Genomic DNA, 24756 nt, shown 5'->3' with positions numbered 1-24756 from the left:
GAGATGTGTAATTGGGTATCATCAACATATTGAGGATATATCATCCTACCTTGGCAAATTAATTTGCCCAATAGATTTAATTTAAATGTTTAATGTTCCCATGTCTAAAACTGAAGTTTATATTACCATACCCTCCCTCTCCCCTCTCTTAAATTATCCTGCCCACCACTCTTTATATTGTTCTCAGTCAGCTGGAGTCAAAGAGAGACAGGCCCCTCCCTCTCTGTTTACTCATTCCAGAGAGGGGGCCTGATTCTCAATCCTCCAACAAATCCTTAGTTCTTTTCTGGACTTTGTCTAAATTATGAGATTAGAAGTTCTCACTAATGTTTTCTTTTCTCTGCTGTTTTTATCAGTATTAATTAACAGTAATCACTTATTATTTATACTGATGGACTAGCGTAAGTCTTTCCTGGTTTTATTATAAATGTAGTACGTACCTTATTGAATTAAATTGGATTCCAGGAAAGTGAGAAAATATTAAAGGTGTTACATTTGTTTATCTATCCGGTTTGGTTTAATTGTTGTGCAGGGTGACTGTTTGCTACTCATTGGTGTAATTTTTTTGTCATTTATCAATCTTCTATGAAGATTCAATACTGAATTTCACATTCTGTTCAGGACATGTACAAAGCATAAAGCAGCAGCTATGTAGAACTCACAAGCAGCTTTGTCTGATTCTAGGAATGCTCAGCAGAATCTGAAACTTCCTTTCTACAGTCACATGATCCCAGATAAAAAATGTAGAACTTGTATTTAATCTCATGCAGATGCTACAAATGTGCTTCCGTGCATTGCGGAGCATCTTTTTAAAGCAATTCAAATCCCTATTTTTTTTTCTCTTTAGTCAGATATTTTTGCATACATGAGGGTGTGTACCAAATGTCAGTCTCCATAGGCCAATCAGAATATATTTAATTTATTTTCAGAGAAAATGTTACTGTTTAAAGGTAACGGAGCAAATAAGGAAATGTTGAAAAAAATGGCCACTAATTCAAACACGTAATGTAATTTCTATATGAAATTGTCTGTGGGTCCTGGCTTTTAGTATCCTCTGTATATACAAGGTGATGTGGGCAGAATGGTTTGAAACATACCTTGAAAGTACTGTCAGAAGTTTGTATATGATGATTGATACTACTTTTGAATATGAAGCTATCACATTTTTTCCCTTCAAGGAGCTGTCATTGCCGCTATAGTTCTAGCTGCTTTAATTTATGCAGCTGTGAGATGGTTCTCTCTCCAGGGGTGAGTCAGCCCAAGATATACTGTCTCTAATTCCTTCTAGCTTCTTCGTAGCTGCATGAGCAGCCATCTCTAACTTGCCAGTGCCGTCTTTAAAGCCTACAATTTTCATATAAATGTGCTTTGTGTCCAGAAGTAACTTCTGTGCTGTGTGCTTGAACAATTGCAAAAAATCTACAGCAAAGAAGGAAGAAGAACAAAACATTATAGTTTGTCTAGAATGGCTAATCTAAATTTAATCACATCTCCAGCACCAGTGTTCTGGAGTGACAGAGCTGATCTGTCTGTTTGCTATTTGTTTAATTGCAGGCTTGGCAATGCTTGTTGAAAAAAAAGTAAAATTATTCATATTGCCCTGATCTGCTGATATCAGAGATTTCTGTCTCTGACTTCCTGGTACCCTAATGAAATGGAATCATTAAAATGTTTCTTTGTGAAATTTGTATTGTTTGTTTGGAACAGCTTTTAATCTACTTGCAACTTTGGTATCTTTCTAGACAGATTACAATGGGCATCCTGTCTTGTGTATGTTGCTTGCTTTCTGTCTCTGTGCAGGAGTATTGTTTTTGATACCGTATATCATTATTATATTTTCATATAATTCATATACAGTTACAGGATTTTGTAAGCACTAATTTAGATTTATTCATAAATTGATTTTCAAATCAGTTTTCTTAACCACAGGTTCTTTGAGCAGTAATCCTTAATCACTATCATTGCATGTGCTCATCTTTACTTGTAAAGAGTATATAGATGTAATCTTTTGATAGAGTACATATTCATACATTTTTGAGAATCTTAGTAGACTAACACTTGTGCAATCTGTAGGGAGCTATATTGTGATGCTTTGCAAAAAAAAAATTACTGCGAACTTTGTTTTCTAGCATTTATGAAATACTGTCTTACTACTTAAGATTACTAAAGCCTGGCTCTTTCCTTCTTGAATCTGTTCATTTTTCTAATATTATCTGTCTTCCCTTTAGGCCACAACATTCTAATTACACCTTTATTTTGCTGAAAGACTTCTTTAAATAATCAAATCTTCTGTTTTCAGATTTTCTATTAGCATCATCCAATTTGCTGTGTTGTTTTGCGGGGAGTGGGGAGGTCTACATACATGAATATGAGTGAGCTGATTTAAGCATGCACCCAGGAGAAGTTGTGGGGATGCCTGTTTTCTCCATTGATTTGCTTTTGCTTTTGCTTTCTTTGCCTTCTTCCTTTTTTATAAAATTAACTCATTTAAATTGTACAGTTTGATTCCTGATCAAATGCTTTGAATAACATGAAGCCAAAAACATCCTTCTGGATAATGCTTATTTTAAAACCGCTCTTATTTCAGAGACTTACAGCTCCCCACTTTCTCCCTCCCTTCCCCTGCTTGAGCACCTCAGACTTCATTTAGGATTTACCCATCTTGCTCTAATTAACTGTAACATTAAAAGTGCTGAAATGTTGTTCATTTTTAGGTTTTACGTTTTATCTACAGGATAACATGAAGAACCGTTCTCCAATCAAATTTATATCATCCACTGAAGGCTGGAAACGTATATAACTTATTTATTGTTATAATAAATAGAGATTTTATATTGCTAAATATACTCCTGGATGCAGAGGGGCTTCCTATCCATAGCGACTCCATTTTACTAGGATTCAGCCAAAGTTTTGTTGTGTCCCATCCAGGCCCCCACAACCTCCAGGCTCCACAAAACAACATTCATAGCATCACTCACTTCATCCGGGATGGAGATGTATAACTGAATATCATCAGCATACTGATGATACCTTATCCCATGGTGACAGCTAATGTCACCCAGAAAGTTCATATAGATCAGGGGTGTCAAACTCGCATTGTCATGTCATCATGATGTATTGCGACTTTTTTTCCCTTTGTTAAAATGGAGGTGGGGGTGGCTAGTGTGTGATGCATCAAGACTGCAAGTTTGACACCCCTGATACAGATGTTAAAAAGTAGTAGAATACCTAGCAGCGGCCGAGAGGTAGACTTCATGCTTCCTATCAACATTGATTTGGAGCAGCCTTGGAGAAAGGTGGTGAACCAGCCCAGAACTGTGCAACCATCCCCAACTCCCTAAGTCAGCCCAAAAGGATACCATGGTCAATGGTATTGAAAGCTGCCGAGAGATCAAGAAGAATAAGGGTAGATGTAGCACTTCTATCCCCCTTCCATCAGAGGTCATCTATGAGTGCGACCAATTTTGTTCCATATTCAGGTCTAAAACCTGATTGAAAAGTGTTCAGATAATCTGTTTTTTTTCCAGGATCCTTTGGAGGTGTAACCACCTGAATGGTGGGATTTAACAATGGCTCCTTGAGGGGCCGCACCAGCATTTTACATTCAACATGTTTGTTCGTTACTCCTTCTTTAGAAGAGGAAGTCCCATAACTTATCTCAAGAATCAGTACCTTGGCACAGATGGAAAGAAACCTTTCAAATTATTTAAGAAATGGCCTTAATAAACTCTTTGTCAATAAGGTCGGAGATTTCTCTTCCCAAGATTCTGTATCTGTGCTAGGCTAGCATTAAAGTTATTTTAGTGAAATCTCACTTTTAAAGATAAGCTTTTGAAAATAAATTACTAACACATACCAGGATACATACTTCAAAAATGCAGATATACCCTGTAACTAATAAGCTTATTGGTTATATGCATTATCTTACAGTGTTCTCAATGTTAAATAAGTATGTCACATTACCATTAAGAATAGTGTTTGCCTGTGTTGGGATGTAGGTAAAAGTAAAGATAAGAAATAACGTTTTCTAAAAAATGTGTCATAGTTCCAAACTATAGTTCTTAGAATTGCATAAGCACTTAAATATTTTACAGTCAGTTTTTCCAACTGAATTGTTTTCATAATTCTAAGCATAGAATATAGATTTTTTTGCCTGATGGATTTTTATGTAATATTTATTTTCTTTCTAATCCAGCAGTCCAAATGTAATGAAAAATTGAGATTGAAAATGTAATGGACCCCGGTGGGAAAGGCAGCTAGCCAATAGCTCAGAAGGTTGCGGTTTGCTCCATTAAGCCTGCTTTGTCCTGGTTGCATGACCTAGGGCAGATCTGCTATTAAGAGATTGGAAAGACTTCCAGAAACCATGCTCATGTCAGGCTTGGCATTAGTGATGTACTAAGCATGTAAATCAACTCAGGCATAAACTTCATCACTAATGGGATTCTCTCTTATCGCTCACTCCTAGTTTGTAGATGATGCAGTCTGCATCATACATATATGCACATAACCAGGGTTCTACTTATGGTTCCCTGTATTCCAAATCTAGTCATGAGGGAACATATTGTAATTATTTTTTACCTTTCTGCTATTTAACTTATGGTTTAAATGAACAAGTATACCTTAGATAATAAAACTAAGATGATTTAAATGTGTTTGTCAACATCAAGACCTGAGAAGCTGAACTTTTATATAAACTTGGAAATTTATATATTAGTCGTGGGCATGGTCTACAGTTCCTAACAGCTAGCCCGAAGTGATGTACTGCATAAGAAGTATTAATATGCCAAGGGTTCTCTTAAGTATTATACTTCCCATCCTTCTAATCACTGCCTACAGTAGATGTAAACAAAGCTTGGTTTTGACTGAAGATGTTGACTTGTGAGATTTCAGCATTGACACCACACAGCTTCCCCATGGGTAAAAAAGAGGTTTTGAGTTGTGATTCCGCAGCAATTATCTAAAAACATTTATTATATTATTTTTTTGTACACTAGTTCTGTTGTGCTTAGAATAATTCATTTTTATGTCAAATATTCTGCAACTATTAATGTAAAATGCTTTGGTTTCCAGAGGTGGATTTTCCTAATTAAAATACTTTTTTTTTTAAATCTCACAGAATGAAGCGAGTCTGTGTTTGTGTGTGTTGTTTTTTCCTTATTAACAGGACTGAAGAAAATAATAAATAATAAATAAGAAAACTTATTTAAACGGCATATGTAAATATGAATTTATTTTTGTGTCTTTTTTTTTTTTACAGGAAAGCTAACACTCATCCTGCTTCTACTGATAATTACCGTGTAGTTTCAGAAAAAGATGTGGCTTTGGAACCAAAATCAAAAGACTGATCTGAGTCCATTGAACTTCTACAATAAAACTTCAGTAATCTTTCAACAGTTTTCCTTCAGAACTGAAGATAGGAACTTATTAAAGAACTGAGTTCAAAGTTCATAGATTTACAGTTTGACCATTGGATGAGGCAATTAATACATGAAATAATCAACATATGATCTACAAGACTGCATATGCTGCTTCTACATTCTAATAGTTTGCACTTAAATCCTTTCAGAGTATCACTTAGTGTGTCTGCTTCTTATCACTCAGATACAGAATTTGAGGAACCTATCATGTTTCTGCTTCAGGGATAATGCATTATGCTGTTAACAAGATATGATTATATTAGAATGGAAGAGTCTTCATGGTTCTTTTAACAGCCTAGTTCTTAAATCAGGCTTCTGAGTTCATGTGGCAGCCAAAGAAAAGCTAATCTTGCTTTCTGGGTTTAAATTTATACGGCAACAGTAAGCTTTGCTGAATATAGTGTTCTGTTTTATATTTTAACAGTCAACATCACTGTGATAAGGTATATTTTGATTGAATGGAACTGATTCTGAAATGTTCACCTGAGGTGCTTGGGAGGGGGAGAATGACAAAATGTGTATTGTGATGTTCTGTGATATTACAAAATACATTATGTCATTTTGGCATCAGTCTGGCTAGCGTGGATACTTACAGCATTCAAGAAAGTATTTTGCCTTAGTTTGCAAAAGTTGTATTTGTAAATTTTATTGTATTATATGAAAAAATTAAATGCAATGTTTGTATATAGAGAAATGTCTGGCAATGGTAATATTAAAGTTTGAATTGCACTGAACTTTTTATCAGAAACTACCAGTTATACATTCATACATAATGGAATAAAAATAAAGCTTTGTGAATAGAACTGAAGTCTTACTGCAACAAAATAGGTTTTTACTGATAAGTGCCCTTGGTTTGAATATAAATATTAGAATTGCATATTTTGAATGGTAGGAGAAAACTGTTTTTGATTTTGATTGATTAATTTCAACAGACAAAAAGTTCTAAAGATTGCATTTCTTAAAATGGGCTGGAGGGTTTTTTTTTAGAAGATCATGCAAAACAAGTTTCCACAAGAGATTTTGTGGCAGTTATTAAATGTTGCATTTACCAAAAAGTCCTTCCTTTTCATCTAATCTAATTGGGAAATGCAGTTTTGTGTCTGTTATTAACATTAATTATTACTGACAATAAATTACTGTATGTGATTTTTATTCCAACCTTCAGATGTTAATTTCTCCTTGTGCTTGCTGATAAGATTCATCAGTTTCTAAAACACTCTTAACTTCCTAGCCAAATGCAGCAAAAACAACCTTGATATAATCCAGCATTTTATCTCACCTCAGACTAAATGTATACAGAACTATTGGGGTGACCAATATGGATGCATTGATTTTGTATGTATGTTTTGGGGTGCTTGGAACCACTGTTTCTGAAACTGATTTCACTGATAAAACTGCAGGATGTGCAAGATGAGATTTCACAGTGTACAAAGAAACACGTTCTATTGTCTAAATCTGGTTCCTCTGGGGCTTTTGGTATGAAAGCCCCTCTTTTATTTGCTTGCTACTATTGCTGCTTCCTCTTTTGTATTTATATACATAAGGGCATGAATTCTGCTGCCAGCTTCATAGTCATCACTGAATCAGGAGCAATGATTTCTGCCTGCATCCTCAACCTTTTGTTTACTGCGACCTTCCTGGCTGCTCCTTTAGTGAAACAAGGTGAGAAGGTGGAAGTTGGTTGAGCTTCTGTAATGTTAACCTCTCTCTGTCAATCCTCTCTCTCCACAAATAGTTTAAAAATTAGTTATGTCTTCTATTCCAGTTCTGATAACTCTTTTCTTCTGAACTTTGATCCTCATCTGGGAGAAAAGAGCTTGTTGGAAGCTCTGGAGAGGTCAAAGACAAAGGAATGAAATCTGACTTTGTGTTCAGTTCCTGATATTTAGTGATTGAAGACCATTATTTAAATACAGTATTTTCTCAGTCATGACTGACTTTTCTCCCTTCGCTTATTTGTAATCACTGGAGTTATGCCAATCAGAACTGCTTACAAAATTTCAAAAAACGAACAAAAAACCATTGCATGGCAGATAATCTCATTACTTTCCATTAGTCTTGATATTTCCAGCTCAGATCTAAGGGCTCTAAATCAAGTGAAGGTTTCTACTGTATTATACTGCAGATTTTAAATACATGCAGTACAATTCTGAATTTTGTTGGTATATTCATAGATTTAATTAAATTAAGAGCTGTCATCATTTCTTGGCAGATTTTGAACCCATTACTATTTTGTGTCACTAATAACATATGAAGTATTTTTTTGTTATTGAAATATGGTAGGGGAGAAATCTAAATTTGAAATAAGGGTGATAATAGCTTTCACTTCCCTTGCTCAGTTTTTAGCTACAGGGTGAATTTCCTTCCACATTTGTACCTGTAAATGTCACAGTCCTGTAACTGGTCTTCATCCTGGCAGAATTTAGAATGCTGTTGGTTTTCCTCCACTTGTTGTTTGCTTTTTTACTTTACTTACTAGCTTGGCAAAAACTTTCAAAATAGGTTTAAAATTAAGAGGAATTCATTTTGTTGTTTTGCATTTAAAGCCTGTCTTTTCTTAGAATGATGATTCTTCAACAGTTTGATTTCAGAATCCATTTATATATGATTAAAAATGATTGAGGAAGCCAAAAAGCTTTGGTTTATATGGATTATATCTATTGATACTGTGTTAGAAATTAAAAATGAGAAATTTAAAAATACTTAGTTCAGTTGACAGACCACCTGAAATGTAGCTTCTCAGCCCTGACTTCGTTTAAACCAGGGGTGTCAAACTTGTGTTGTCATGGTGATGTCATGTGATGTATCACAACTTTCCCCCCCTTCATTTAGCTGGGCATGGCCAGCACATGACACATCCACCCTGTGGCCCTGAGTTTGACAGCCTGGGTTTAAACTGAGAAATACTGATTATCCACTGAATTCCATGGAAGAGTATGAGCGAGAACTGGATCTCGTCAAAGCTTGCCAACATTTTAATTTACTAGAAATGGAAATTGTTTTCCTGCCAATTTTTGCACAATTCTGTCAGGTTATTTAATAAACTATCTTAAAAATATACTAATACATATTTTTTATTCCAGCAAAATAAAGTAGCAAATGTAGTTTCTTCTCTGTTTTATTCTCATAACAGTCTGGGGAGATGAATTGGGCCAGCCCCCAAGTAAGTAAAATAACGGCTTGAGTCATCATCTAGCAATCTAGCTGCAATGCAACACTGGCTCCACTTTTATAAGTGCTTTCTTACAATAAATAAGCTAGTAACAAAGATGGTCTTGAACAGTCCCAGATCAATGAGCAGAAAAATTTCATAACAATAGATCAGTTTTTCTGACTCAGATTTCTGGAAGAACAAGATGTGAAAACAGATGATTGTGCTTTCATTAGCACAAGAATTTCCCAGCTCATATCTTATGTCCTTGATTAAAATAATAGTTTACTACAGGTTTCATTCTGCACAATTGCTTTCCATGAGACATTACCTGTCTTGACTTGAACAAAATTTACACTTACCCTTAAATTTTTATTTGTTAAAGGGAAAAAGGATTTATTTTAAATTAAAATTTGACATTCAGGGAAAAGTCTAGGAACTTTCTGGAATAAATCAGCTCTAACTCTGCAAGTATGATCATATTCCCTTATATTCCAAGATATGGTGAGCCACTTCCAGATCATAGGGGAAGAAATGGAAACTAAATTGAAAATTGAATCTGGCAAATTTCATTGCTGTCTTTTTTTCCCAATTAGATAGCTGTGACTACCCACCTAGGTTAGTTTCTGCTGAGTTAATGGATGAATATAAAGAGAAAGATTTCTTTCCTGTTGGATCAACAGTGAAATACAAATGTCGACCAGGTTACACGAAAAAGCCAGGGACGTATTCTAGTACGTGTAATAGAAACCAGCAGTGGTCAAAAGTTCAGGAGTTCTGTAAACGTAAGTCTTTTTTTTATTCTGATTAAATAAATTCTGTAAATTTATGTAAGGGAATTGATTTTTCTGCTAAATTCAGACAAAAACCCTGAACCAGTTTTATATATTTTGTGCTACAATGTAACATGAGAAAGTAGACATCCTCTTGTTTTCCACTAGGAAAAACATGTGGACATCCAGGAGAACCAGATGGTGGTAGATTGCTTGTAACAGGAGATTTTGACTTAGGATCCACTGCAAATTACCAGTGTGATGGAGGGTAAGTTACAGGGAATCCAAGATAATTTCCAGTGGTGTGATTCTTGTTTATTCCTTCCTCCTTCGAACAGTGTAACCTGAAATGGTCTGATAAGAACTCTTTTTGGTGGGATGAAGGAAATCTCACTTTCCTCACCAGTCTTTGGGCAAGGCCTGTGCCCAGGAGTAGGATGCTACTGGTTCTGCCTGGTTCTATAGAATCCGTAGCTCTGAAGAGCAGCAGACACCGGACCAGTTCTGTGTTTGCTACTGTTTGCCCTGCCCGCCTGGGCTCTTACCTGTCCTTTATTTCCTGCTTTTTCAACCTCAGCTGCTTTGCATGGCACAGCTGAGGTTGAAAAAACAGGAAAATAGAGGCTTTTCAAATGCTGCATACCCCCCCATAGCACTTTTCAGCTGTCTGGGCAGCCCAAATTAAGGTTTTTTTTACACAAGCACAACGCATATCAGGCGCACATGCACACAAAGCATGCAAGTACATGCAAAACGCAATCACCAAACCTATAGTAACACTGGTTGAATCCTACCCCTGCCTGTGCCTAAATGGAGAAGGAGCAGTAGTGGCTAGGTTGGGAGCTTTCAACCTGCTGCTGCATTTTTGCATCTTTCTCTTTTAATTTAAGTTTGCTAAAACGAGCATCAGCAAAAATTAGGACTAAGCTGAATGAAAAGGAAGGACAACTGTCAGGTTCACAAATTGCATAAATAAACAACAGAGTTGAACATATTCTTCTTTCTAATATATTTCCTCCAAGGAATAAAAAACAATAGGAAATTTCTCCTTCTATTGTATGATTATAAACATATAAGACTTTTGCTAAAAGAAGACTTAGCAATTAGGGAAAGTAATTTCTCCTGCACTTTGCTATTTTGCTATCTAGCAATCTGTCTCTACACATACACATATGCTGTCTGTCTACACATATGAATGCATATAAATACCAACTGACATCACATGAACAAAAATGCATGGGGTGGATGAATACTAAAATACTTTATGGGTTCTTAACCATCTTTATACCTACATTTTACTCAGACCTGAGGCCAGCTCAGAACTGAATCAACTCTAAACAGCTCATTTTGAACTAGAGCAGACAAATGAATCTAGAATATTCATTTGATCCTAACTATCTAAAGTCTGCATTCTTCTACAAAAAATAAAATGATTATGGTATATGCTGTTTCTTTTGTCTTGCATCAGGTACAGGCTGATTGGCAAGTCTACCAGAAAGTGTAAAGTATTGAACAATAAAATGGTATGGACTGACGAAGTTCCCTATTGTGAGAGTAAGTAGTATGATGTATGTAGGTAATATATAAAAATATTTTATTGCTTTGTGTCAATATAAGTCCAGAAGAATATGAACTAATGAATTAATTGAAAAGTACATATTCAGCTAAAAAAGATACAAAATATTCTTTTCAGTTTTCGACTTTCCCACTCCTTCTAGTTATTCCATGTTCGCCACCACCAAAGATTCCTCATGGCAAGCACACTGGAGAGTATTTGGATTCTTTCTACTATGGGATAGTTGTAAAGTATACCTGTGACAAAGGCTACCCCCTTATTGGAAATGCCTCTATTTATTGTACATCTAAGGATGGGATAAATGGAGAATGGAGTGGCCATGTGTATTGTGGAGGTGAGTTTTCCTGTCCCAATTTTTGGTTCTTGTGTTTCTTCTTAAGCTGCTAATTGGAAACATTTAAAAAGATTCCTTCAAATATTTCCTTGAGGACCTCACACTGACAAACTGGTTATCTCTACTCCTCAGCTTCCCAAACTGAACTAATCAGGCCTGACGCTACTACAGAGTGATTCTAGTGTTTTCTCCTTATCTGCTTCTGAAATGCGTTTCATTTTTCAGAGACACAGTGTCCGTCTCCTCAGATTAAGAATGGAAGGATTGTGGCTGGAGTTTCCAGCATCTACAAATATAACCAGAAAGTTAGCTTTGAATGCATTGGGGGCCATGAGATGGTTGGTTCCAGAGAGAGTCATTGCCAAGTGGATGGTACATGGGATCCCCACATACCTGTCTGTGAACAGAGTAAGGATGAATCTGGATTTTCCATTTTTTGAACACCATGAAATCTTTATGCTGTTTTGACTGTGGGTTCCACTTTCTTTCACTTTCAGTTAGTGGAAACTATGGTGCTTTGCAGCTGGGCTAGGAAACAACTAGTCTTTTTTCCCTGACATATCATCACAGAGTATATTCTTAATCTGGTTTTCTTCCCAATCTTCTTTTTTCCTCCTTTAGTGGTTCAATGCCTGCCACCCCCAGACATTCAAAATGGGACTCACAACAACCAGAAAACAGGAGTATTTCCTAGTGGAATATTTGTGAAATACACATGCGATCCTGGCTATGCTCTGATTGGAGAGACAACTCTTCATTGCACAAATGCTGGCAGATGGTCTTCTCCTGCTCCTAACTGTAAAGGTATCTTTTGTGACCACAACATTTTTTTTCTGTAAGCTCTTGAGATCCAGAAACAGAGGATCACCCTTCACATGGATTTCCACTTCTTTCTGAATGGGATGTTTCTAAAGAAATCCCCAACTGAAGACTGCTTTAAAACCTACCTTTGGTTTCAGAACTAAGAAAATTTAATTGTAGAGTCCAGAATTTTGTACCTATTGATTTGACAGTTCATTAAAGAGACCCTGAAACATAACTGATGACAAAAAGCCCTTTTCTGTGTCCATTCCTTTTGCGGGGATGTTGATGCTGTTGTTCCCAGCTATAGTGTTCATGTGGGAAAGGTTGCAGTGAGCTGTGAATAGTTTGGGAACATTTTATTGCAACTGATGCATGAATTTAACTTTGGAAATTTAGTGTGAATTAGTGTGAATTAAACTTTGGAAAAATCACAGATTTGGGGTTGTTTATTCCTGTCTGGGAAATCACATATAATCTGAAGCACTATAAATAGTTTTAGAAATTAAAGTCACCTAGTTTATTAGCAAACTTCACAGGGATTAACATACAATATAGGACCTCCACTGTTATCAAGGCAGATTGCTTTTACTTTTATTCTCCTGAGATAAATTTCATTGCTAATCAGAGGAGGTAAAGGCGGATAGGAGAATTTAATACTCTCCTTCCATGCACATTTTTTCTTCTACAAAGAGGATAAGAATAATAGTGTGCTGTATGCAATATGCTGCCTGACCCTAGCTGTCAAGGGACAAGTTTGGGTGGCTGGAAGAGGAAAACAGAACTATCAGATATTTGGGTGAAAACATGGGACAGACTTCATGTTTATGTTCTACTGCCTTCATTTCTTTAGCAGCCTTTGTGTTTGTAGCTAAACAACTAATTCCCACAACCCTGCCAACTTATTTACTAAGACTGTATTACTATTGTTCCTCTCATCCTTCCTAGTATCTATCTCTTCCCACTTATGACTATAACAGTGTTGCTTGTATCTTTACAATTTATATTGTTTTATTTGTTTCATAGTATGATTTGATTGCTTATTAGTAACCTATGACTTTCATTAAGTGTTGTATCTTATGATTCTTGGTGAATGTATTTTTTCCTTTATGTACACTGAGTGCATATGCATCAAAGACAAATAATAAAGTATTCTATTCTATTCTATTCTATTCTATTCTATTCTATTCTATTCTATTCTATTCTATTCTATTCTATTCTATTCTATTCTATTCCTTAGCTGCTTAGGAGTCTTCTTTGTTTTTAATCTCAACTGCCTCTCTTTGATTTATACTCTCTGACATCCAATAAAAGATTTCCTGCCTGAGGCCTCATATGTATATTGCTCATCCTGCTTATCCCATTCCCTTCTTAACTTGGCCATCATCAAGCAGGTGAAAGACTGTTTTAACTATCTGTTCAGCAGATTATATTTTCAAATCAAAGGTGTAGTTCTTTATGCTGGAAGAGGAATATTTGAAATTGTGTTTCATAAAAAAGAAAGTGCCATTAGTTCTCAAGGAGGCCATTATTTACATCAAACTAAACTAAGTTATACTACTTCTCTTTGATTTTCAGGTCTAAGTTGTGTGAATCCAGAAAATTATTAAATCCAAAGAAGCTTATCAACCCATATTAATAATTACATTTACATGTGTAAAAGGCAATCATATAATTTAGTATCAGCATGACATATGGGATTTCCAGCATCCAACTGTCAGTGATGTGTAGTGAAGCTGGATTTCATCAATGCCTCTCATAAGTAAAAAATTTAATTAGCTCCCCATGTCTCCCTCCCACCTTTGTACTTGCCAATTTCTTCTATGAACACTAAATATGAAAGCAGTTTTTATTGGAGGGGTTCTTATTAAGTAACAACATGCTATTTTCAGAAAAGAATGCTGATGCCCATTCACCCTATTTATTTATTTATTTATTTATTTATCTGATTTACATAGCTACCCATTGCCACCAAACAAGTAACTCTGGGCAGCATGCAACAAAACTAAGCAGCCAATAAAAACCTGAACACCATTATAAAACCATAAAAAGGCCACAAAAATGGAGAAAGAACAAAGAAGTAGCAGACAAAAGAATGTTAATAATAATGGAATATATTAGTTCTCCTATTCTCTTGGGCTGCCAGGTCTGCTGACATAACCAGATCTTAAAGGACCTTCAGGAGCTCAGACCACACCTTAGTGGGATTTATTACAGCAAAAAAGCCCCACTGCCTCAGGGCTGCCAAATGTAGCAAATGTAACAAATGATGCACAAAGTGAAGTTGTGCAAATGTCCTCTTACTGCAACTATAACCTGCTCATCAAACAGGATTCCTGAATCCAAGGGGAACCCCACATTGAAAGAATGCTTTGGAACATTTCACAATCACTTTTTGAGGGAGAACTGTTCATTCTTGAAATAAATGTATCAGCCCAAAGTACATTCTTTCTTAATCTGTTTTTCTTTCCAATCTTCTCCCTTTTTCCTCTAGTGGTGCAATGCCAGCCACCCCCAAACATTCAAAATGGGACTCGCAGCAACCAGGAAACAGCAGTATTCCCCAGTGGAATGCTTGTGAAATATACATGCAATCCTGGCTATGCTCTGATTGGAGAGGCAACTATTCAATGTATAGATAATGGCATGTGGTCTTCTCCTGCCCCTACCTGTGAAGGTACATTCCATAACCACAGCATTTTGTATATTGGCCTTTCAAATGTTGTGATATCTTTTTAAGTAAAGAAAATTAATCAGAAGATTGAAGCACAAAATCTAACCATAAACACTGAGACCATTTGTTTTTCTTTATTTCTTCTTTTTAAATCAGGAGGTAACTGTGACATCCCCATGAGGTTAGACTTTGCAGAACTCACTGATGAATATCAGAAAATGAATTCCTTTCCTGTTGGGTCATTGGTACAATACAAATGCAACCCAGGTTATGTTAAGCATCCAAGAATGAATGCCTCTTCTATATGTATCCGGAATCAGGTTTGGTCAGAAGTTCAAGAATTTTGTAAAAGTGAGTGGCTTTTTTCTTCATAAAAATAGGAGGAAATGTTCTCCATTTTTTGAACGTGTTGGGAATGTATTCATATGATATATAGTTATGAATTTCAGTTTTGAATGTTTTAGCATAAGAAAGATACAAGTTCTTTCTTTTTTGCTAGAAAAATCATGTGGACATCCAGGAGAACCAGAAAATGGCAGGCTGATTGTATCAGGAGATTTTCTGTTTGGTTCTACATTAAATTATACTTGTGAGGAAGGGTAAGTATAGACAAAACTTGTATGATTTTCATTTATTTTGCAATAAGATTGGTTTTTCAGAGGAATGGATTTTGAGCTAGGATAAGTTGCCAAGAAGAATTTTATTATGGTCAACTGAGTAGTCATATTTCCAAGTAGGTATGTGCATAAAACATTCTTTGGTGCTTTTTTATATGCTTCTGCATGCACACGCATACTGCTACCCTTTACATTAAAGAATATTCTTCCACTAGAAAAGGATCACATCCCTTTGGGAGCTAAGAATTCAGGTCAAATCTTCAGGATATATGTGCCAGTGCAATGTAATGCAATAGAACAGAACAGGAGACTTTATTGGCTAAGTGTGATTGGACACACAAGGAATTTGTTTGCAGTGCATAAGCTCTCAGTGTACATACAACAACAAAGTACAGTATATAATTATAAGCTATCAATGGCGAAGATAATGCAAAAAAGATGAGAAGGATAATAGTAATACAGCCCTACTACTTGAGTAAATATCCTTAGACATAAGACAATACTGTGGTAATTAAGTGTTCAGCAGAGTGATGGCATGAGGGGAAAAATTGTGTGTCGTTTTGGCATGTAATGGCCCTGTAGTAATTTCCTGAGAGGAGGAGTTGAAACAGTTGTCCAGGATATGAGAGATCTGTAGATATTTTCTCAGCCCTCTTTCTGACCTGTGCAGTATAAAGGTCCTCAGTGAAGACAGGTTGGTTGCAATTTTTTTTTCTGCAGTCCTAACTATCCAATGAAATCTGTACCTGTCCTATTTGGTTGCTAAACCAGACAGTTATAGAAGTACAAATGGCAGATTTCATAATTCCTCTGTAGAACTGTTTCAGTGGTTCCTGGGGCAGTTTGAATTTTCTGAGTTGACACAGGAAGAACATTCTTTGTTGTGCCTTTTTAATGATGGTTCTAGTGTTAGGTGTCCATTTCAGATCCTGGGATATTACAAAACCCAGAATCTTCATCCCAGATACATGTGGTGGGATTCAATTTTTTTTTACTACCAGTTCTGTGAGTATGGCTTGGTGGGCATGGCAGGGAAAGGATACTGTAAAATCTCCATTCCCACCTCACTCCAGGGGAAGGATACTGTAAAATCCCATTCCCTCCCCATCCCATTAATTTGCTTTCCAGCTCCGTTCTCTTGTGCAGGGCAACAAAAGAAGACCCAGCCGATCAGCTGGGACTCGGGAGGCAGAGAGTAGATGGGGGCAGGACCAGTCAAAGATGGTATTTGCTATTTCTCTGAACCACTCAAAATTTCTGCTACCGGTTCTCCAGAATTGGTCAGAACCTGCTGAATATCACCTCTGATGTGCATGCATAAAAGGGTATTTTACTACACGTGGGCATTTACACTCATTAATGAGAATAACTACTGAAGTTTACAAAAATATATACAGCAGTCCTTTCTGAGATATATATGCACTTCCCTCAATTGTTCAAATTTGGCCCATTTTATTTGCCCTGGATAATAAAAAATGGTATCGGTTCTGCTAGAATGATACTCAAGAAGCTGGTGAAATAGTTTTCATTAATAGTCATGACCATTTTAACAGTGGCTAGAATTGCATTTGCTAAGAATTGGAAAAATGAAAAAATACCTATGCAGGAGGAAATTATTAAGAAAATCATGGACTGTGCCGAAATGAGTAAATTGACATTTGAAATTAGAGAACAAGAGGATAAACAATTTTATATGATATGGGATTTATTTTATCAATGGTTTGATAAAAAGACATGATAAAGAAATAGATTAGTAAGCCTTACAATAAAAGTTAATAGATTGATATAAAATACAATATAAAATATATAACCATTGGATGAATGTATAAGATTAAATCATAATGACAATTAGAATATCTCGTATAAAATGATGAAAAAATAGTTTATTCAAATGCATGTTTAATAATTGATATTACATAAGCACAAACTAGATTGATAAGGTGAGAATTTATATAATTTGTGAGTAATGGTAAAAAAAGGATAGCACAAAAGATTGTAACCAACTGACACACTGTATGTATATAATTGAAAGAGGGTTTTGTTTTTATGTTTTGTTTGTATGTTTGTTGTAAAAAAAACCCTTTGTTTGAAAAAAAATAGTCATGACCATTAAAAGTAGATCATCATGCATCGAAGTATATTTGAATAAGGAATTTTCACAGCTTTGAAGTTGGTCCCAGCAAAAGAACACATATTGATATGTGATATTGATATTTCCTCCTTGCAATCATTGTCTCCTTTCTATACTACTGCCATTACTCCCCTGTCACTCTACTTCACCTGTACCTCTGCCCACCTATCTGCCCTCAGCTCAAGTTTATTCCTATGATAATGACTGTGGAACATTTGGTTCACATCACCTTAAAGCAGGGGTGTCCAACCTTTCACCTTCCCTGGGCCACATTAGAAGATGAAAATTTGGTTTGGGCCGCACATAAAATAAAATAACGGTAACGATACCCGATCACCCCAAAAAACCATAGAAAACATAGTTAACATATTAAATTTATTTGGAAATAAAGTTAGTGAGATGTTTTTATTATTTATTATTAATTATTTATTAAAAATTATTTATTTTTTATCACCGTTTTTTTTATTACAGTTTATTTTCCGGCCACATTTTGCGGGGCGGGGAGGGGGAAGCTCGCCTGCCTCATGCCTACCTCTCCTCCTGCAAATAGCCCGGCTGGATGAGACAGGACTGGAAGGCAGAAGCAGCAGCAGCAGCGGCAGGGGCAGAAGCAGCGGCGGGGAAGGCTTCTGCCCCGCCGCCGCTTCTTCCCCTGCCGCCGCTGCTGCGCTTCTGCCCCGCCACCGCTGCTGCTTCTGCCGCCAGCCCTTCTGCCCCGCCACCACCTGCTGCTCTGCCGCTTCTTCCCGCCACCGCCACCGCTTCTTCCCCGCCACGGGGCAGCGGCAGCAGGGGCAGAAGCAGCAGCAGTGGCGGGAGAAGAAGGTGGCGGCGGGGCGGCGGGGGTCAGAAGCGGCGGGAAGAGGTGGCGGGAGAAGCAGCAGCGGCGGGGGCAGAAGCAGCAGCAGTGGCAGGGCAGCGGCGGTGGCGGCGGGGCAGAAGCAGCAGGGTGGTGGCGGGGCAGAAGCGGTGGGAGTGGCGGCGGGGGCAGAAGTGGCGGGGGCAGAAGCGGCGGAGGTGGTGGCGGGGCAGAAGCGGCGGCGGCGGGGGCAGCAGCGGCGGCGGGGGCAGAAGCAGCAGCGGTGGCGGGCAGAAGCGGCGGCGGTAACAGCAGGAGGTGGCGCTCTGACGGCGCCCGCCTTTTCTCTTGCTGCTTGGCCTGGCGCTCGCCTCGCCCCACCTCGCGCCTGCCTCTCCTCCTTCTCGCTGGCTGTGGCACGATGGTTGGGGTGGGCATTGGGCCGCATTACGAGGCGACCTGGGCCGCATGCGGCCCCTGGGCCGCGGGTTGGACAAGCCTGCCTTAAAGCCTGAAATTTCAACATGGCACCAGAGTCACTGACTAATTATTTCTCTTTTTACTGAATTTTATTAAAATATTTAAAAAATTCTTTAAAAAGCTAAGTCATGCTAAGGGGGTTATTTTAATACAATGCAAAGTATATATAGTGACTTCAACCATTGGGAATGGAGGCCAAACAGAGACACTGACAAGGCTTGTTCAGAATGGGTTGCTGGCGTATGATGAAGAACAAGATACTGTCTCTTTCATATATAAAAGCTGAATGGACATAACAAAAGCTTACAGTGGGACAAAGTTTTGGAGGAACTAGCCAAAATATGGTTTGCTTTTGCCATAGTGTATTGCCCAAGTTCAGCAGCAAGTGGTTTGTTCAATGGAATATGGCTTGGTGCAGAACATGAACCCAGTGAAAGTGTTGAAGTTTGCACACTTTCACCCTGAGGATAAGTACAGACTTTTATAAAACTTAATACAGGCAGATAGGATTGTATAATCTACTGATTCATTCCTCCAATTTATTCCTCATCCCTATTAAATGTGATTAAGTAGCTTTTTTTTACCATGAATGATCCTTGGCTTGCAACCAGTCATTTGCAACTTTATCTGACGTTACAATGGCACGGAAGAAAGTGACTTATGACCGTTTTTCACACAAGCGTTGCAGTATCCCCATAGTCATATGATCAAATTTGAGATGCTTGGCAACTGGTTTATATTTATGATGGCCACAGTGTCCTGGGGTCATGTGATCACCTTTTGTGACCTTCTGCCAAGCAATGGGGAAGCTGGTTTCACTTAACAAGCCTGTTACTAACTTAACAACTGCAGTGATTTACTTAACAACTGTGCCAAAAAGGTCACAAAATGGAGCAAACCTTACTTAACAACTGTCTTGCTTTGCAACATAAATTTTGGGCTCAATTGTGGTCATAAGTCAAGGACTACCTACCAGTACATTTATGTATGATATTTTAGATGGAGAGGCCTATATTGCTTACCCAAACATGATTGGGTAGTTGAGAAAATAGGTAATTAGGACCCAAAGATAAAATATTGTAACAGAACTCTGCAAAATAATGGCTTGGATGGGATATGCTTTCCTCTAATAATTCTTCAACATACACATACATTGTTTGTTCTTTGTAAGTAATAGATTTTCACTATTTATATGCAGGGTTGTTAGCACATGGTCGTCTAGAAGTTATTGAATTGTAATTGTTCTATTTTTTTCCACTGGCATTTCTGAGAATCGGTAATAGGAAATTGAACCCAGGAAGAATAAGTGGCCTTTCCGTAATAGTTTCTGTTTTAATGCAGGTACAAACTGATAGGACAGTCTTCCAGACAATGTGCCTTAAATGGAAAAAGAGTAAAATGGAGTGGCAGCCTTCCTGAATGTCACCGTAAGTAGAGCATACAGTCATATTTCTTTAGCTAAATTATGATTCCATTGTGACTTCTTTTCAAAATCATGTTTCATATCATATACTTTTTGTACTTGCTGAGACTTTGGAAAAAGTGCAGAGAAGAGCAGCTTAGATGACCAAAGGCCTGGAGACGAAAACATATGACAATTTGGGTATGGCTAGTGTAGAGAAAAGGACTGGGGTGACATGATAGCAATATTCCAGCATATGAGGGGCTTCCACAGAGAGGAGGCGGTCATCTTATTTTCCAAAGCACCAGAAGGCAGGACAAGAAACAATAGATGGAAAATAATCAAGGAGAGAAGCAACCTCGAATTAAGGAGAAACTTCCTAATGGTGAGCACAATTGACTAGTGAAACAGTTTGCCTTCAGAAGTTGTAGATGCTTATCACGGGAGGTTTTTAAGAAGAGACTGAACAGCCATTTCTCTGAAAGGGGTTGAGGTTCAACTGGAAGACCTCCAAAGTCTCTTTTACCTCTGTGCTGAATCAAGTTGAATTTGGAGAGTTAACATGCTATTCATCTGGAGAATGCCAAGTTCAGGGTAAAAGCTTTAGTTGGGTCTATGAAGTTTGTTGGTGATACCATTATCAAAAATGTGGTCCAACCTACCATTAATGTCCCTTTTGCAGACTCCATTCAAATAGATGAGTCTGAAATTAGAGCACAGCAGTACAAACACAATGTAATTTTAGGTACTATACGCTCTTGGTATCATAAAATAACCTTAATTGTGTTATATATATTTTGAGTATAGAAGTTTTAAAATCTATCAATAAATCAGTTATGTATCTACACATTCAGAGATTGTATTTTTTGATTTAAAGAACTTGTGCACAAAATAATTATTAACTACTAATTGTTCTATCCCATTAGGAATTGATTACACAGCATTAATAAAAAAAATATTATTAACTAAAAATTTTATGGCAGCTTCATTTTATCATTTTCAATGTGGCATAAGCTGTCATGAACACAACTGTATTGCAATAAACTTAATTAATCTTGCAAATTCTAAAGAATTAAACATATTTTGCAATTATATCCAAAAGTCACATTATTTGCCTGAATCCATTTTTTGTTGTATCTTTGTGGTTTGCCCTAGAATCTGGGAAAGGAGAGATATGACTTAAAATAAAACATGTGGATTTTTGATTGATGTATGTATGTATTAATCAAATCTTACCTTAATCGAATACTTTTACATACTGCAATTAGTAGGGGTGCAGTGGTTACAATGCAGTATTGCAGGATAATTCTGTTCACTGCCAGCTGGGAGTTTGATCCTCACTAACTCAAGGTTGACTCAGTCTTCCATCCTTCCAAAGTCGGTAAAATGGGGACCCAGATTGTTGGAGGAAATGTGCTGATTCTGTAAACCACTTAGAGAGTGCTGTAAAGCACTATGAAGCAGTATATATGTTTAAGTGCTATTGCTAGGAGCCACAGGGAGATCAATTGTCTACAGAAAAATCAGAACATTTCAGAGCCTTTAGCACAGTTTTGAGGAGCCTATGGATCTCTATATTGTATGTTGTTCAAAAACAGCTTCTATTACCTAAGGCCATTCCCAAGAGTAGCTGGGCCTGATAGGAATCTGGGAATCCAGCAGAATCTGTAATGTTACAACTGTATCACTTCCCACCTCTCTTTTTTATGCTCATTTAGTGTCATACTCTCAAAGGAAATCAAATAGGTCTTTCTGCTGGCAAAGGTTGATCTAAAATGCTATAGGAGTAGATGCCCCTGGCAAAGCAACAGATGCCTTGCTCACATAGGGACCATTTTAATATTGTCCCATTGCTGCCAGAGGGGTGAATTTGAGGGCTGCAGTAGGGAGACCTGGAGGGAAAAATCTGAGAGCTGATCAAACTGAGATCCAGCTATAGTGCAGATAGCAATAGCTATAGTACTTAAACTTATTTATCACTTTACAGTGTCTTTAAGTGGTTTAAAGCAGGTGTCCGCAACCACCGGGCCCCAGACCGGTACCAGTCCGTGGATCATTTTGTACCGGGCCTCAAAGAATGAAAGTAGGGCCTACTTTGTTTGGGCACCGCCATCTTGTTTCGATGGTGCTTGAGAAAGTGCTTCCGGGTGAGCTTCTCGGTCGTTGGTTGGAAAGCAGCGTTTGGGTGCTGAAGGAATCCTCGTGCCTTAGTTTCATCGAAGGGGGGGCGACTTCAAATGAAGAGTCGTCCTGATGGCGGAAGAGTCTCGCGTTACTCAGGAGGAGATTAAGAAAGAGCCCGAAAAGCCCATCGACCGTGAGAAGGTACAAAGGAGGAGTTGAAGGTGGTGGGGAGAAGCAGGGGACGGCTGGCTGGCCAGTCGCTCGGCTCGCCTTGCCTTGGTCGTGCGTGCTGATGCCGGTACCGGTCCGTGGATCATTTTGTACCAGGCCGTAAAGAATGAATAATCATGAAACTGGTCCCTGGTACAAAAAAGGTTTGGGACCACTGGTTTAAAGAGTCAGCATATATTGCCCCCAGCAATCTGGGTTTTGTCAACCTCAGGAGGATGGAAGGCTGAATCAACTTTCAGCTGGTAAGAATCAAACTGCTGGCAGTCAGCAGAATTAGCCTGTGATACTGCATTCTAACCACTGCACCACCACTGAAGACGTGGCCTTCAGTGACAAACTGAAAATATCAAACTTCAGTGAAACCTAAATCTTCATTTCCTTCAGCCAGTAATTTCTCCTATTTGCATTTCAACATCCCAACATAAGTTAAAGTTCTTTTCAAATATCCCAAAAAGAGAAAAAGCACATATGCCACAACACTCTTGTTAAATGACATCACTCAATCAAACATGCCTGAAGCCCAGAGGTCATGACGAAAAAACTTTATTTAGAATGAATGATGCTATGGGGTTTGGTAATGAAACCTCTCCAAGAAAACCACCAACCTCTGAGAACACCAAAGACCCCACAATTGAACCTTGAGTTACAAATTTTATCGTCTATCATAACCTTGATTTGTTTTCAGTTTTGGTAACTTTCAGTATTTAATTTCAACAATGATCCCCCCCCACCCCCCCAACCAGTTGATTCTCTCCAAATAACACTTTCTTCTCATTTGGGGTATTTTTTTTAATTCAGGTTTACCAACTAACACAGTTTTCAATTGAATTAAAATGGCCTGTCTTCTTATTTTTTTATTTCATCCTTTTATTATATGTCCTTGAAACAATATCAAAGAAACAATGTGAGAAATTATATGCCAGAGATAGTTATACACTGTTTTTAAAAGGAGAGTACTAAGACCTTGAATATGCAATTGCTTGTAAAAGCCTTAAGACAAGGGGAAATATTAACTCCATGGTAATTCAATTTACAGCTACAACTGCCACAACAGATAATGATGCTTGATATAACATATGTACTTTGACTTGTTTTTTCGCAGCACATATTACATTAATGAATGTTATAAATGTTCCAGGCTTTATATCTACACTCGAATAAGGAAAATGAAATTAATTTATCTTTCTTACGCAACCTCCACTTCTTTCTAGCTATCTTGTGTTCATCACCACCAAATATTCCCCACAGCAAGAATACTGGAAAATCTTTGAAATATTTCCTGTATGGGACAACTGTAACATATACCTGTGACAAAGGCTACCCTGTTATTGGAAATGCCTCTATTTACTGTACTTCTAAGGATGGGATAACCGGAGAATGGAGTGGCCGTGTGTATTGTGGAGGTGAGGTTTCCTGCTCCAATCTTGGGTTCTTGGGTTCCTTCTCAAGCAAGGACTATCAGCTGCTAATTGGAAACATTTAAAATGATTCCTTCAAATATTTCCTTGAGGACCTCACACTAACAAACTGGTTATCTCTATTCCTCAGCTACCCAAACTGAACTAATCAGGCCTGACACTACTACAGAGTGATTCCGTTTTTTTCTCCCTATCTACTTCTGATATGTGTTTCATTTTTCAGAGACACAATGTCCATCTCCTCAGATTAAGAATGGAAGGATTGTGGCTGGAGTTTCCAGCACTTACAAATATAACCAGAAAGTTAGTTTTGACTGCTTTGGGGGCCACAAGATGATTGGTTCTAGAGAGACCCATTGCCAAGTGGATGGTATGTGGGACCCGCCCATTCCTGTCTGTGAATTTGGTAAGGATGAATCTGGTTTTTCCATTGTTTGAACAATGTTAAACTTCTGTTATTAATTTTATGCACTTTTCTTCATTCTCAGTCAGTGGAAAATATGATGCTTACAGTTGAGCCTAAAGAATAACTAGTATCTTACTTTTCCCCCTGATGTATCATCCCAGAGTATATTTTTAATTTTATTTTCTTCCCAATTTTCTCTCTTCTTCTTTTAGTGAGGCAATGCCCACCACCCCCAAACATTCAAAATGGGACTCGCAGTAACCAGGAAACAAGAGTATTTTCCAGTGGAATGCTTGTGAAATACGCATGTAATCCTGGCTATGATCTGATTGGAGAGGCAACAATTCATTGCACAAATGCTGGCAGGTGGTCTTCTCCTGCCCCTAATTGTGAAGGTACCTTTTGTGACATTTTTTTTC

General features: G+C 37.6%; 2 protein-coding genes across 2 annotated transcripts in view; both read left to right on the top strand.

The window, feature by feature from the left end:
- The window catches only part of LOC113446113 (complement receptor type 1-like), a 164413-nt gene extending 158193 nt beyond the window's left edge, over positions 1–6220 (top strand). The window contains exons 30-31 of the mRNA XM_087930360.1: positions 1179–1248; positions 5261–6220. Coding sequence (XP_087786486.1) covers positions 1179–1248; positions 5261–5348 — 158 coding nt within the window. The 3' untranslated portion in view covers positions 5349–6220. The remainder of the gene's footprint in view (positions 1–1178; positions 1249–5260) is intronic.
- A 747-nt stretch (positions 6221–6967) lies between these two features.
- Positions 6968–24448, top strand: LOC113446112 (complement receptor type 1-like). The gene is made up of 15 exons (XM_087930359.1): positions 6968–7082; positions 8554–8583; positions 9168–9356; positions 9513–9612; positions 10813–10898; positions 11063–11254; positions 11480–11662; positions 11876–12058; positions 14550–14732; positions 14886–15080; positions 15229–15328; positions 20098–20183; positions 23725–23916; positions 24155–24337; positions 24420–24448. The coding sequence occupies exons 1-15, from the start codon at positions 6968–6970 to the stop codon at positions 24446–24448; spliced, it is 2046 nt and encodes a 681-aa protein (XP_087786485.1).
- The last annotated feature ends 308 nt before the right edge of the window (positions 24449–24756 follow it).

The sequence above is a fragment of the Pseudonaja textilis genome, chromosome 3, assembly GCF_049901715.1.
Source record: "Pseudonaja textilis isolate UNSWEBS1 chromosome 3, rPseTex1.2, whole genome shotgun sequence".
In the NCBI taxonomy this organism is placed as follows: Eukaryota; Metazoa; Chordata; class Lepidosauria; order Squamata; family Elapidae; genus Pseudonaja; species Pseudonaja textilis.
This window is presented reverse-complemented; position numbering and strand designations above follow the sequence as displayed.